The 13,681-nt window shown below is 48.4% G+C and overlaps 1 protein-coding gene across 1 annotated transcript in view; it reads right to left on the bottom strand.

Annotated features, from left to right (window-relative positions):
• Nucleotides 1–1,182: 1,182 nt before the first annotated feature.
• LOC144822034 (CD5 antigen-like) overlaps nucleotides 1,183–13,681 on the bottom strand; it is a 788,570-nt gene continuing 776,071 nt past the window's right edge. The window contains exons 6-7 of the mRNA XM_078679102.1: nucleotides 3,370–3,402; nucleotides 1,183–1,698 (exon numbers count right to left, since the gene is read on the bottom strand). Coding sequence (XP_078535228.1) covers nucleotides 1,202–1,698; nucleotides 3,370–3,402 — 530 coding nt within the window. The 3' untranslated portion in view covers nucleotides 1,183–1,201. The remainder of the gene's footprint in view (nucleotides 1,699–3,369; nucleotides 3,403–13,681) is intronic.

Below are 13,681 nucleotides of genomic sequence, written 5' to 3'. Positions count from 1 at the left end.
TAAGATTCGGTATTTACCGATTCTGTAAATACCGAATCGGTATTGCCCATTGATTCCTATGGGCCTTGCAGCCCATAGGAATCAATGGGCAATACCGATTCTGTAATTACAGAATCGGTAAATACCGATGTTAGCAAGGGTGCAGGGGGTGTCACTTTGACTCCCTCTGGCACCCCAAAAATAGGCATGTGCGTCATGTGGCACACAGACATGCCCTAAGGGCATGTCTGTGTGTCACATGGCACAGGTGTGCATGCACACATGTGCATGCACACCTGGATTCGGTATTTTACCACCCAATTGGATTGGGTGGTAAAATACCGATTCTTAAAGCTCTGTGGCACTCTGACATGTGCCAGCTACATCTGCATTTACAGAATCAGTATTTTACCGAGTCTGTATTTACCGATTCGGTAATTTTACCGAATCAGTAAATACAGAATCGGTAAAATACCGATTCTGTAAATGCATGCCCTACATCTCAAAATCCAATTACCGGTCGGTAACGGCCGAATTCGGCCGTTACCGACCGGTAATTGGCCACCTACATCTGGCCCTTAATCTCTGCAGGTACTTGCCTCGAGATGCATACGAGTTGCCTAAAGGGACAGTAGGGGGGTCATCTGTCAGGACATTGAAGAATCGAGGGATGTGTCCATGTGAGCTCTGCCTCCTTTAGAATGAAGCGGTCTTTTCCACAAATCACAGTGTGTCCAGATTCAGTCGTCTCCCTCCTGGCAGGGGGCGGTGCTTCCATTGGTGCAGTAGGTGCAGTAGCACCGGGGCCGAGAGCCCCGAATTGTTGCTGTTTTCCAAAGTTCAAATAGTGTTCAATGGCCCCATTTCCTTCCTTGCACCTGCTCCCAGGACATACTGGCTACGTCACTGCTGCTGGGCACGAGGCTCCGGAGGTGAATACTTCAGAGGGGGCCTCGTCTTCCGGCTCCCCCTTTCATCGTTCACTCTCAGTGAGATGCTCTTGTTGAAATCCGATCACTCTCATTTCAGAAACATGAAAAGACACATTTGTTTAATTTGCTTTTAGATTTTCTTTTTTATTGAACAGATTTACTATTTTCTGCAGTTAATTATCTTTTGACGATAGAATGATTTTATGTTGTTCAATCTAGTGACCTCGTGCACCCCAACAGATACAATAACATTTTTTCACCCCCCCCCCCTGCAGTCCGCCGTCGAGAGATCACTTCAGAGTAACGCGGGCTCCGCGCTCAAGGCAGATGTATGGATATATTTTCTCTTTAAAAGTGGCGGTGTGGGTGTAGAGGTGCTCTCGTTTCTTAGCATCGTAGAAGGACACCAGCCCCTCCTCGAAGTCCACGAAGATCCCCACATTGTATGAGATTCTTCGTAAAACGTGCTTTTTCCCAGCTTCATCGATTATGACAAAAATTGGCCCGTCTGCTCTCAGAGTCCAGACGCCGTCCTGGGGTGAACGTACAGTATGGTCAAGGGGACCTCTCTTCACGGAGGCGCTGGCGACCCCCACCTCCCAAGTGTTCCCCCCATAGGGAACCACCGAGAGCTGCCAGTACCACCTCCCCGCAGTCACCCCCGTGGACCCCAGCACGCAGTCGTCTGTCACAAGTCTGTCCGGACTTTGGGGGGCAGACACTTCCTTCCGGTCACTGCTGATGACGAGGCGTTTACCTGCTGTCTTCGGATCCACCACCAGGGGCGCTGCGGAGACAGGGAGAGAGCAGGAGATCATGAGGTCACTCACCCAACTTCCCAATAGAGCAGATATCAATATATGAAAAGACCCTGACAATGACGTCACTGGAGAATCCCAACCTAACAGATGACATCACCTTTGGAGGTGTGAGAGACAGATGAGTGTAGAACACTGTGCAGCAGGTGCAGTAACACCGGGTCTGACAGACGATGCTCATGGACTAGTGCACTCTGAGCAGAGGTACAGCTCTCAATGGTGCAGCAGGTGCAGTAGCGCCAGGCCTGGCAGACGATGCTCCTGAACTAGTGAACTCTGAACAGAGGCATCGCTCTCAATGGTGCAGCAGGTAGAGTGGCACAGAGGCTCGCAATCAGTAATCCTGGACTAGCGCACAGTGAGCACCCACCGCAACACTCATGGAACTGCTCCTTGGCACAGAGTAACACAGCGGTACTTCATATTTGCCAACCTAAATTTCATTCTAGGGTTTGCATCACCATGTAACGCCTACTCGGTGCAAGGACGATGAAATACCTTGATAAATTCAACCCGAAGTCTTAACGTGAGCTCACGGTGTATCCTCAGTGTCCAGCAAGGTCCAAAGAACTCGTTCTGATGTGAGTAACACTTTTTAATGCAGACTACGGGTGACTTGGGGAACGCATCAAAATCCATGGATGTTGCATGGAAATGCCCATATGGAAAGCCTCCCTGACACGGATTGCGTGCAATGCGTTATTCAACATTCATGGCCCTGCAAGACTTCATGAGCCTCGTTTGTGGGGTGTGTTGCTCCTGCACCTCGTTACATGGTGCATGAACAACGCAACAAAGCTCGTAAATATGCCTCTTAGTTCTGATGTAAGTAACCCTTCTTAAGGCCGACACAGTGCGGTACAGTCACTAATACTTTGCGCGGTGTTTGTGTCACAAAAGTGATGCAAAATGTTTTTTCCTTATTTACTTTCCAGCACAAAACCTTTTTTTGTGCTGGAAAACTACTTGACGGTAACCCAAAGCAGTTCACAGCCTTGCTTTGCATTCCTTGACGCCATTGGGGTGTTCCATGGGTGGTGCATTGGTGTTCCTATGCATCCACCCATTATTTCTTATGCTAAAATCCTATTTACACTATGAAGTAGACATGGTGTTGTGTCAAAAAGTAGGCGGTATCCTGAATACGTGTTTTCATTTCTCCTTATTTTTCCAGCTTTCTTTTCCAGCTTTGCATGTGTGATGCACCGTACTGCACATTCAAAGTGGGAAAAGGTTTAAAGTTAGTGTAAGTGTAGTATTTTGTATTGGAAGGCCATCCTGCAGGTAGTGCGAGGCTGCCTGGTTGAGCACCAGCACAAGTGAGATGGGAGGAGAAGGAGTATCATTTTTCTGTAAATATGGCCCCCTCCTGCTCTGTCCTTTTCACTCAACACAGCGCAGCACATTTGGGCGCTGCGTTGTGTTTGAATTGAGTACATCTGGGCTGGCGTGTGTCGCTGTGGTGGGAAAGTGGTCACCCACCCTTCTGTCCTTTACACAGGTCTCTCTAGACATGAAGAGTTTCTAATGTGTCTGTTCTGTGTATGTCACACTGGTGACATATGTTTGTGCACACTGTACCAGGCAGAGAGCGGACTAAAGATATACATTCAAGGATGCAAAACAACTTATAGATGTACCTTTGAAGACTGTTGGGTCAAAAACACGACTCTCTGCAAAGATAAAAAAGAAACACGGTAAAATATCATTGTTCCTTGGTTACATGCTGGCAATATAAGCATTATTCAGCCGTATTCTTATGGTCTCCTGCACCACCTCCCTCCCAGGGAGGCACTACGGTATTTATCATGTCCTCCTCTTAGAACGCTCAGGTCTTCCTCTCATTTATAACTCTCATATCTCTCCCATGATACTCTCATAACTCTCATTTCTCTCTCTTATGTTTCTCTCATTTCTACGTCTTGTATCTCTCATGTCTGCCCTGATGGGATATAAATTCAATAAATGCATATTATTGGCCTAATATACACAATATAACCATATAACCACATGTTAGCATTGTATCACTTTGTTATTATTGTAGTAAGAAATGATTCACTTTCGTATCGCTGAAACCTATTGATATAACCAGAGCCATCTTGTTTCGTTTCCCTGTTTGCAAGTATTATTTCCCTGAAATCACGTGATTAAGCTTTCTGCACGAAACCGCGAAGGCTGGCTTAGCTGTCTGCTCCACTTGCTAGTTTGTAGCTCAGGGAAACCCAAGGTCACACCTGCCCTTCTTGTGGGATGAGCACATTCTAGCAGATCCCGTTCCTGTACTCCCCAAGCTACAGATAGAAAGGGAGGCACCCTACTGACCTGCCCCCAGAATAGCTTGGTCTTGGCTACTAGCCATCAATTGTGCCTTATATGGGTCTTTCCTGCTGGCTCACTGACAACTTGTATCTTTCCAAGTAAGGTGGCATCGTAGGGTGTGTGAAATGTATATATGCTTTGTATCATGTGTACGAAGTCAGTCTCCTCTGCGCACCTCCGAGGGTCGTGCAGACTGAGCCTCCCCTGTCAGGGCTTGTATTTACTGAATAAACAATTGAACCTTCTCCATTGCCGACTGAATTATTATTGATGAATAAGGTATATGGGCTATTGGTGAGTATGGTCCATTAGTATAATATTTGAATCCTTCAGCCCCTCATGTCTATTTCTGAAGAAATTATGTCAACTACCCCTGAAAGATTAGAAAGTCCTAAAGTGAGAGGTAGCCTGTAAAATTGTCCCCAGGAATAAAACTAGTCCCCGTCCTTCCAGCCTCCTGGAAGACTTCCTGATGCCCAGCACTGCCGGTCCAGGCCTGGGCTCCATGGCGTTGGCTTTCACAGAGGTCGAAGGTCCAGCGGTGGATGGCCGCAGCCCGATGCAGCGTACAGGGTAACACTACCAGCAACAGACCGGATCCACCAATCACAGAGGCAGCAGGAAGATGCCAATCTGGAAATCAGGCCATCAGAGGAGCATATCCCCCCTTCACACTGGCCCAACCTCCCTACTTTATTGCTTCTGTGTGTTATGAGGAGCACAGGAAGGACACATCTTTAGAGGACATATCAGCTTCCGTTAACGTGAGGAAATTCCCAGAATGCGTTAGTGCAACTCCTGATGACTGCCACTTTGCCGGGCATAATGTGTGGACCACCCTACACCGCGGAGGCTGCGGGGTCCTCCATTACTTCACTAGATATATCACAGTTTATACACATAGACCCTATGAACATTAGGATTTCTTTAAGACATGGCTGATAACATGTTATTTTACCAATTCTGAGCGGTATTCTCACCGATGTTACCAGGCACTACAAGTTTCTGGGCCATGCTTGGGAATCACATGTTGGTCCTGGAGTTACAGGACTTTGCTGCATAGGATTCTGCACACATTTTGTGACTCTGAAGCTGCACCGAATACTGCCAAACAGGCCTCAGTGCCAGTGCTCTGACCCTTAAAACATGTATGCTCCTTGTCTCACCCACAGTTGGGACCCAGGTTATGCAGGCCTCTGAGTTAAAGTTAAAGTGTTTCTCGTGCACTGCAATACTTATTGTTTAACCACAAGTGGGACAAAGCCAAGCATCAATACCAGCGTCAGAGCAGCTTTCAAATGTATTTTATTTGATGAGTTTTATATAGCGCTGGCTAGACCCAGAGATATCAGAGTGCTTTACATGAGGTTCCACACAATTACAAAATTACATCTGTTACAAGTTACATCAGTTGCTAGAAAAACATTACAAGAGCATAGAAGACGAGATAAGTGAAGTGTAGAGCGAAGGGGGTAAGAGTAAAGGGGTAGGAGGAAGATACAACAGAAAGATGAAGGAAAGTCTGCCCAAAGTCCGGCTGGGTAGGTGACAGTCGAGGGGGAAGTCCGAACCCATCACCTCTAGCTATCACGTTGCTCCACCAGGCAACGGCCAAATAGCTAAGCCTCAAAGGGAAAACATTTAAAGAACATAGACGACAAAGTTAATAGAGCATAGAGGAGTAATGGAGAAGGATAAAGGGGTAGGAGGGAGAATACGAAGGAGAGACAAAGGAAAGTTTGCCTAACGTCTGGCTGGGTAGGTGATGGCCAAGGGGGAAAGTCCACAGCCCATCGACTCTTTAGCTATCAGGTAGCTTCACCAGGCATCAGCCAGAAAGCTAGGTCTCCACTGTCAGGGGCAAGTTCACAGATTCAATGTCCTGATGGATAGGCGGGATGGGGAAAGGTTTGCGGTATTATTTTATTTATTTATTTTTGCCGCTTTGTATAGCGCGAACAAGACCCTTGCGGATATCAGAGAGCTTTACAGATCAGGTATAGGTAATGGCTACGTGGAGGGGACCACTGTGGCAGCCATCTTTGGATCAGGAAAGGGTTTCTGACCATGGAGTTACATTCAGCTAACTTTCAGCTAATTTGTAATTTGAGTTACATATTTGTATCTTGACTTTGCCATATAAAACAATAACAAAGCCATGTTGTTCCTTTTTATTACATACAAGTAACACAAAGACAGTCCTATTGACCTCAAAGGCAAGGTGCTGTATATTAAAAAATGGAAATTGTTTTTTTTACATGTTTTAACAGAAAAAACTGAATTTAGAATTTTTTACATAGAATGACTAGTAGCCCCTTTCGTGAGTATATGATTACACACTGACAACTCAGCTGTGCTCAAGTCTGAATGAAACAACTACATTTGGCATTCTAAGGTATTAAACAAATTGTTATATTAAGTCCAACTTGATCCCCAAGTCAAATTAAATGTAACTTTTAAGTAAATGGCAATCTCAGGAAACTGACACTGTATTACTTCAAATGTTCAGTGACTGTTTACTGTTGATGGAGACAAGTCAGCTTTATGCCTTCTGGGGGAAGCTGTGAATGATCTCCTGTAAGGAACAAACGGTCCTGCCTTTGGAAGACTTGTTACCTCTATGTGGGTGGAAGGTCAAACAGGATGTGAGTCCAAAAGACGAGATTCAAAAGGCAAATTGTGGACACACAGGAGAGGAGAAGCTCTTTTGTTCTGATTAACAGGTGGGTGTTGGGGACAGATAGTGGGAAACAGTTGCCAAGCCAGTTTCCCTGTTGGCATGTAGCCCCTGGGCAGAATAATGCATTCTAGGGCAGCTATATCTCACACTTTGCAGGAAGTCTTCATCAGTTGGTAGCCCATTGACTAGTAGTTATCACCTCCCCCTGGGAAATTCCCAGCCATAAAAGTGGGATCCCTGGCATCAAGACCTCCGATCACTTCTGCACTGGGGAGAGGACTGATAAAGGACTGCCCTGTTGTTTGATGGACTCAGCAAAGAGAGACTGCACCACAGATTGGATTGTACCGCCTGATCCTTGGGCAAGCAAAGAGAGGACTGTGCCTGTGGATCTGTGATCAAGAAAATACTGAACCAAAGTAGAAGAAGTGACTCCAAGTATCTTCCTGTTGCAGCTACAGAGCCACAAAAGCTGAAGAAGCCAACTTGGCGAGTTGGTAGCCATGATTCCTTGACTGCCACTGAATGCTAATGAGTAGCCTGGGCTATCAAGCCTCAATGATCAAAAGTTGCAAATGAGTCTGCTGGATCTTGGAGTGTCTCAGAGTGCAGTTTGCTCACCCGAAACGGACACTAGCCCTAGTTAAATTGAACAGCAGGTTTCGCTGTAACTAGAGAACAGAGGACCAGTGGCAACTATTTGGCTGGTCTTGGACTGGACTTTTAGTGACATTGACCTTTGCAACTAAAGTAGCGCCACAGTATTTTTGGATGAGGATTGGTACCACAAACTCTTGCATCACAGGGCAGCATTCTTCAACATCTTCAGCATTATATATCCCTTGTATCAGGACCACTCAATTGATGCAGATGGGAGTACAATTATATTTATGGTTATGACACTGAAGGTGCTCTGAAGCCTGTGCCCAGGTCCCAGTGCCAGTTCTCTCACTCTCAACACGTTGTAGTACATTTATACAACCAATTGGTAAGAACTTTAATCCCCTTACAAGTCCCTAGTAAAGTGGTGCCAAGGGTACCAAGGGTATGGGTGTTGACATGGTGACAAGGGCCAGAAGCACTATTTGTGCCACCCTAAGTGACGCAAGTAAACAGACTGAAGGAACAGCGCAAACAGCTCCAACTTGACATTGCCTCACAATGAGTGGCAAGGTCAAAGATCTTTAATGTATGCCAGTCACCCCTAAGGTAAGCCTCCTAAACCCAAGATGCAAAAGAAACAATTGATGGATGGAATGCTGGACAATGCAAACATTCACCCCCAGTCACAAGGATCTGGTTTAAGCCATCTTTCTTTCTCTCACCACACCACCACCGTTTGGACCCAGCCATATGCAAATCAGCCTTGACCCTGTTCCTCATGGGAACAGTCCAGCCCGAACTTCCAAGCCAGGCTCTCCATGGACCGCAAACAAGAATCCTGGGACAGGTTTCAACGCATCAACCTTCATCAGCCAGGCTAGCTTGAATCCAGTGCTGTAGTGAGCACGGGACCCACATCTGGGGATACCCTTCCCAATTTGGGTGACATATGCAAAAGAAACAATTGATGGACGGAATGCTGTACAATGCAAGCATTCACCCCTATTCACAAGGATCTGCGTTTAATCTATCAAACTTTTGCTCACCACACCACCCCAGTTTGGACCCAGCCAAATGCAAATCAGTCTTGACTCTGTACTGAGGTGAATGTGTGACATTGTTCTGCACTCTGTCCATCAATTGTACTTTTTGCTCCTAAGCCCAAGAGGCAGGGTGCAGTATATTAAAGGTGTGGAAATATTAATGCAAGTTTATATGTCCCTATAGTAGTCCTTTCCATTAAGAACTACTTTAAGTGATTAGCAGTCCATTGGATAACATCGGCTTGCACCCTGGCATACTTGAGGCCGCCAGCTCGATGATGGGACCAAGGAATATAGTCATGTTTGATATCAAACAAAATTTTCCTCACCCCTGACATAATTTCATTGTCAGGGTAGATGTGTCACGCACCCAGGTGTCTACCTTAGAGGTTGCCCACCTGGTTGTCCCAGCCTTTCCTGTAGTCTGGCTTGCAGCCTGTAGCTACCACAGGCCAGACAGGGATCAGACCTCCTGCCAAGCAGTGTGAACACTCCCAGGAGTCGGATTCAAAGGACTGGCTGGGAAGGAGGTGGCACCTCTCTCCCTGACCGGATGGCTAGTGAAGAGACACATCAAGGCACTGAGCTTCAAAGCCTTCACCACCTCTGATATGCACGCCTGAATGTGGTCACCTCAGGATCAGATTAGCTACACGGGTGAGTAGCCCATTGGCCACTTGCACCCACACCCTAACACCCCTAAATCTAGGAGTTAAGGGACACATATGACACTAGAACATCAGATATGTAAACACAGCATGAAGGACAAAGAAGAGGCCTGAGTCTGCGACAACAGTAGCTGCTCAAACCAAAACAGGATACTCTGCACTGATGACAAACTTAAATAGAACTGCATGACTAGGATTATCCCGGACCAAAGACCAGCTTCCCCAGACAGAGGGACCCCTTTGAGTGCCAAGGGCAACTTCAGACTCCCCTGAACTAGTGGCAATAGTCCCCTGCAACCATAGGTAAATACAGCATCCTAAAGTCAAAGAAACTCTGGCCCTCCATGGGGTCAACCAAAATTAGATGGTGCCGTGCATTGTAGTAAATGTAGACCTGACGTCCAGCAAGTTTCAGGTGGCTACTGTTTCGCCTCAGACCTCCGGATGCTGAAGTGTCAGAGTGCTGACCTTAATACTACCAAGGCTTGTTGGTGACTAATCCTGTTACCACCACCTTTACTCAACACTGCGGCAAAAAGGAACAAAGTAACACCTTCTGATGACCATGACAGTGGCCCTGTTGTTGACCTTTTCCATCCATTTTCTCCGTAGCACCGTCTAAGTGGTAAACCCAGCTCTCTTTCGACTCCCACTTCAGCAGTCTTTAGCCGTCTACTATATTACTTTGTTAATGTCCCAGTATTTCCTAAGTGATGATTCTTTCTTGGCTTAGACAGGGCATTTGGAGATTGACTCTGGGACAATGGGTGACATGTGGTGGCCCTAAATAAGCTTCAGTTACCAGTGGGGGGTGGAGGGCTGGGAGCACCCTCCTTCAAGGCTTATTATCTTGCAGCAAAGCTGCAATGGGAGACCAGGTGGTTATCTGGCAATAATCTTTTTGAAACCAGCATGGGGTGGCACTGACGTGTAGTTCCTATATCCCCGATAGGCTCTGCACATTGGAATAATATACACTATAGATTTGACATAGGACTGAGGTCAGTATGTCTCTATTGAGTACATTAAACTTAATTACATGTGCGTGCCAGCTAACTCAGAGGTCACTAGAAACTTTCTCGAATGAACAAGAAGGGAATAGTTTCTGACAAAAGCATAAACATGACAACTTTGTTTCCCTTAGAGTCGGAACAATATCTTCAGAGTCGTGGAAACAATAGATTACAGTTTCACTCAGTCAATCGTGCATGCTTTGTTTCTACAGAGTTGCACAGAAATAGAGAGACGGGCATTTCAATAAAAAGTTTTATTGAACAGTCTTATTTCTCATGCAAGAGATATGAACTGCTACAATCATAAGACAGAATGTGAAGTATAATACGTACAGTGTTAGCAGGAAGATAAAATAATACTGCAATAGCAGCGCTGTTGAGCCAGATAGAATTAGCGAGCTAGCTGTGCTGTGAGCCGTGGAGACGGGTGAAGCCAGGTGCCGCGAACCGGGCGCACTGTGCCAAAATCAGCTGAGTCCGCCGAACCGCACCTCCCGCACCTCCCGCGCTGACAACTGGAGTCGCAGGGAGCAGGGAGCTGGGCGCAGACAGCCGGGAGAGCCGGGAAATGGCCGGGTGCCAAACTTCGGCTTCTCTACCCCTCCTACCCACACCACAGCACCAAAGCAGCGGCGGCGGAGGAGGCGGAGGCAGCGGTGATTAGAGAGAAAGCTTCACGGCGAAGGCTGTGGCGGCAGTGGTGGTGGTGCGAGCCACTGCAGAGAGGAGCAGCGTAACATCCGGAATCTGGGTGAGTCCGAGCGGGGGGCAAAGCTATATCTCCACCGAGCCACCCAAGATCAATCCTGGCAGAGGTTATCGCTCTGCTGACCCCCGAATCCGTGTGGCCCATGGGAGCAAGGCTCCTCTGCCCCCCTGCTTCCTGCCTGCACGCAGCGGAGACGGCTTCATGGCCCCCAAAGAGGGGTCACTCCCTTTACCTCCGAGGGGCAGTTGGCACACCAGCAAGCAAAGCGCCCACAGCATCAAGAGGCAGCCCAAGCCAGAACAGCTAAGGCTAGGAGCCCACAGTGCCTTGTATTGCGAGCCCACAGTGCCTTGTATCCTGAGCCACGTTTGCCCTCACCATCCACAGGCTGACTCGCCATCCCACCGACCCAGGTGAGGGCGAGGGACAGGGAGAACCCGTCCATCTCCGCTATCCTTACCAAGTACCTCCCCAAAAGGAGAATTGATAGACCGCTCTTCCTCCACAAAGCAAGAAGGGAGAGAGCGGACAGGACAGAGCGGAGATCCCGACAAGAAAATAACAGACTACGGAGGACATTAGAGGCCGGGTCCTCGACTCAGTGCAGCTGCCAGTCTGAGGGAAGCGAGACCCCAGAAGGACCTGCACGAAGGGATGAGAGATGTAGCTGAATGGATGACGACCAGCCGCCTGAAACTGAACTCGGACAAGACGGAGGTCCTCATCCTGGGCTCCTCGCCCTCCGCCTGGGACGACTCCTGGTGGCCCCCCGCCCTGGGCACCGCACCCAAACCGACGGACCACGCACGCAACCTGGGCTTCATCCTGGACTCCTCCCTCTCCATGACCAGACAAGTAAACGCCGTCTCCTCGTCCTGCTTCAACATCCTGCGCATGCTACGTAAGATCTTCCGGTGGATCCCCACCGAGACGAGGCAGACGGTCACCCAGGCCCTCGTCACCAGCCGACTGGACTACGGCAACGCCCTCTACGCCGGAACCACCGCCAAGCTCCAGAAGAGACTCCAGCGGATCCAGAACGCCTCGGCCAGACTCATCCTCGACATCCCCCGACGCAGCCACATCTCCGGACACCTTAGAGATCTGCACTGGCTCCCGATCAACAAGAGAATCACCTTCCGTCTCCTCACCCACGCGCACAAAGCCCTACACGACCAAGGCCCAAGCTACCTCAACAACCGGATCAACTTCTACACTCCCAAGCGCCTCCTCAGATCAACCAACCACGCCCTCGCCGCCGTCCCCCGCATCCGAAGAGCGACAACAGGAGGAAGGTCCTTCTCCTACCTGGCCGCCAAGACCTGGAACTCACTCCCGACCGACCTGCGCCTGACCCAAGACCACCTCTCCTTCAGGAAGAAGCTCAAGACCTGGCTGTTCGAGCAGTAACGGCACCCCCCTCCCACCCAGCGCCTTGAGACCCTACGGGTGAGTAGTGCGCTCTATAAATGACCTGATTGATTGATTGATTGACCTCTGCCACATGGGCCTCAAAAAGAAGGGGCGATTGCTTATGACCCCAGAAAAAAGCCCAAAGATGCATCCGCCGACCAACCAGCCATCAACCAGAGTCACGAGGAGCAAATCACTCACAGATTGCCTAAATGAAAAACCGCTAGAGGTTGATCAAAGGGGTTCGATCAAAAAATTTCTCAAGAAAATAGACCCCCTAAGCAGAAACCAAGATACTAACCAGGGTGCTTCCCCTGATGTTCCACGCCCAACCCGAGAAAATAGCACTAACCACCACAGCAGACTTTTGTCTCCCTCTACCAGTAAATCTAAGGATGAGACCGTCACACGCGAAACACATAGGACCAACCAGGAAACGGTCAGCGAAGCCCAAGATCAGCTCTACCCAATGCAATCTGCAGGGCAACCTATGGGTAGAACATTATCTCCGCCCACAGACAACGGGCTGGATATTACAACCAGCAAAACCTTTGAAACAGCAACACCCACAGGAGGCCTTCCAGTAAGGACAACAGCCCAAATCCATCAGACCAACGACTTCGGCCCACACCTTCAGACCATGGGGAAAAGCGACCCCCAAGATGTACCCAAGCATTCCAAATCAACGGCCCTCCAGCCTGTCGGCCCGGCCCTAGCGGCAGGGGATTCTACAATTTCACTTCTCCATAGTTTGGAACAAAAGATCGAACAAACCCTCGACCTAACTCCAAACTTGTCATGGCCTTTGACGTCCCCATGCGCCCCCAACACAAAATCGGTCTATCTCGCTTGTAATAGCAGCGCGGACATGACTCCAGAGAAGTCATTCTTGACGGAGACTAGTAGTGCCACCAACAAAGCCCTTCTATGGCAATCAACGAAGATGGAAGTGCAAATAGATCTCCTACAAGCAATTGCAGGCCGCCTAGCAGATATAAGCTCCAAGGTGGAGGCCCTTGACGATAGGATCTCCAAACTTGTGGCTTTCCAACGGGGCGATTGTTCCTGTCGCTGCTCTACTCTCATCAAGAAATGGTCCTGCCTTCCCGAGGTCCTAGCAGATATAGTGGAACTAGCGAAAGGGAGCATGGCGGCTCCAATTAACCAAGAAGAACGGGAGAAGCACAATAGTTCCATCTCCAGGGAGACACAGCACCCTGCGGTTCCACTTGGACAGCAGAACACAGCAAACAACGGCAAAAGCGAAGAGCTTACAAACCACACACTAGACAGCAGCCCAAAAGCATCTAAAAACCTACAAAGCCCAAACCCCGTGGACGGCGATGTTTCCGGAACAACCCTGCAGGAGCATAGCTCACGCGCAACAGATATGCAAGAACAGTCATTATCAAGGAGAGCAAAAAAGAAGTTAAAGAAACAACAGAAAAAAACAAAGCTAAAAGTGAGACAATCCCAGCTATTGAAAATCAACCAACCGCCCCTA

Source organism: Lissotriton helveticus, chromosome 3_1 (genome assembly GCF_964261635.1).
Source record: "Lissotriton helveticus chromosome 3_1, aLisHel1.1, whole genome shotgun sequence".
Classification (NCBI taxonomy): Eukaryota; Metazoa; Chordata; class Amphibia; order Caudata; family Salamandridae; genus Lissotriton; species Lissotriton helveticus.
The sequence above is the reverse complement of the archived record's forward strand: the minus strand, read 5'-3'. Positions and strand labels throughout refer to the sequence as shown.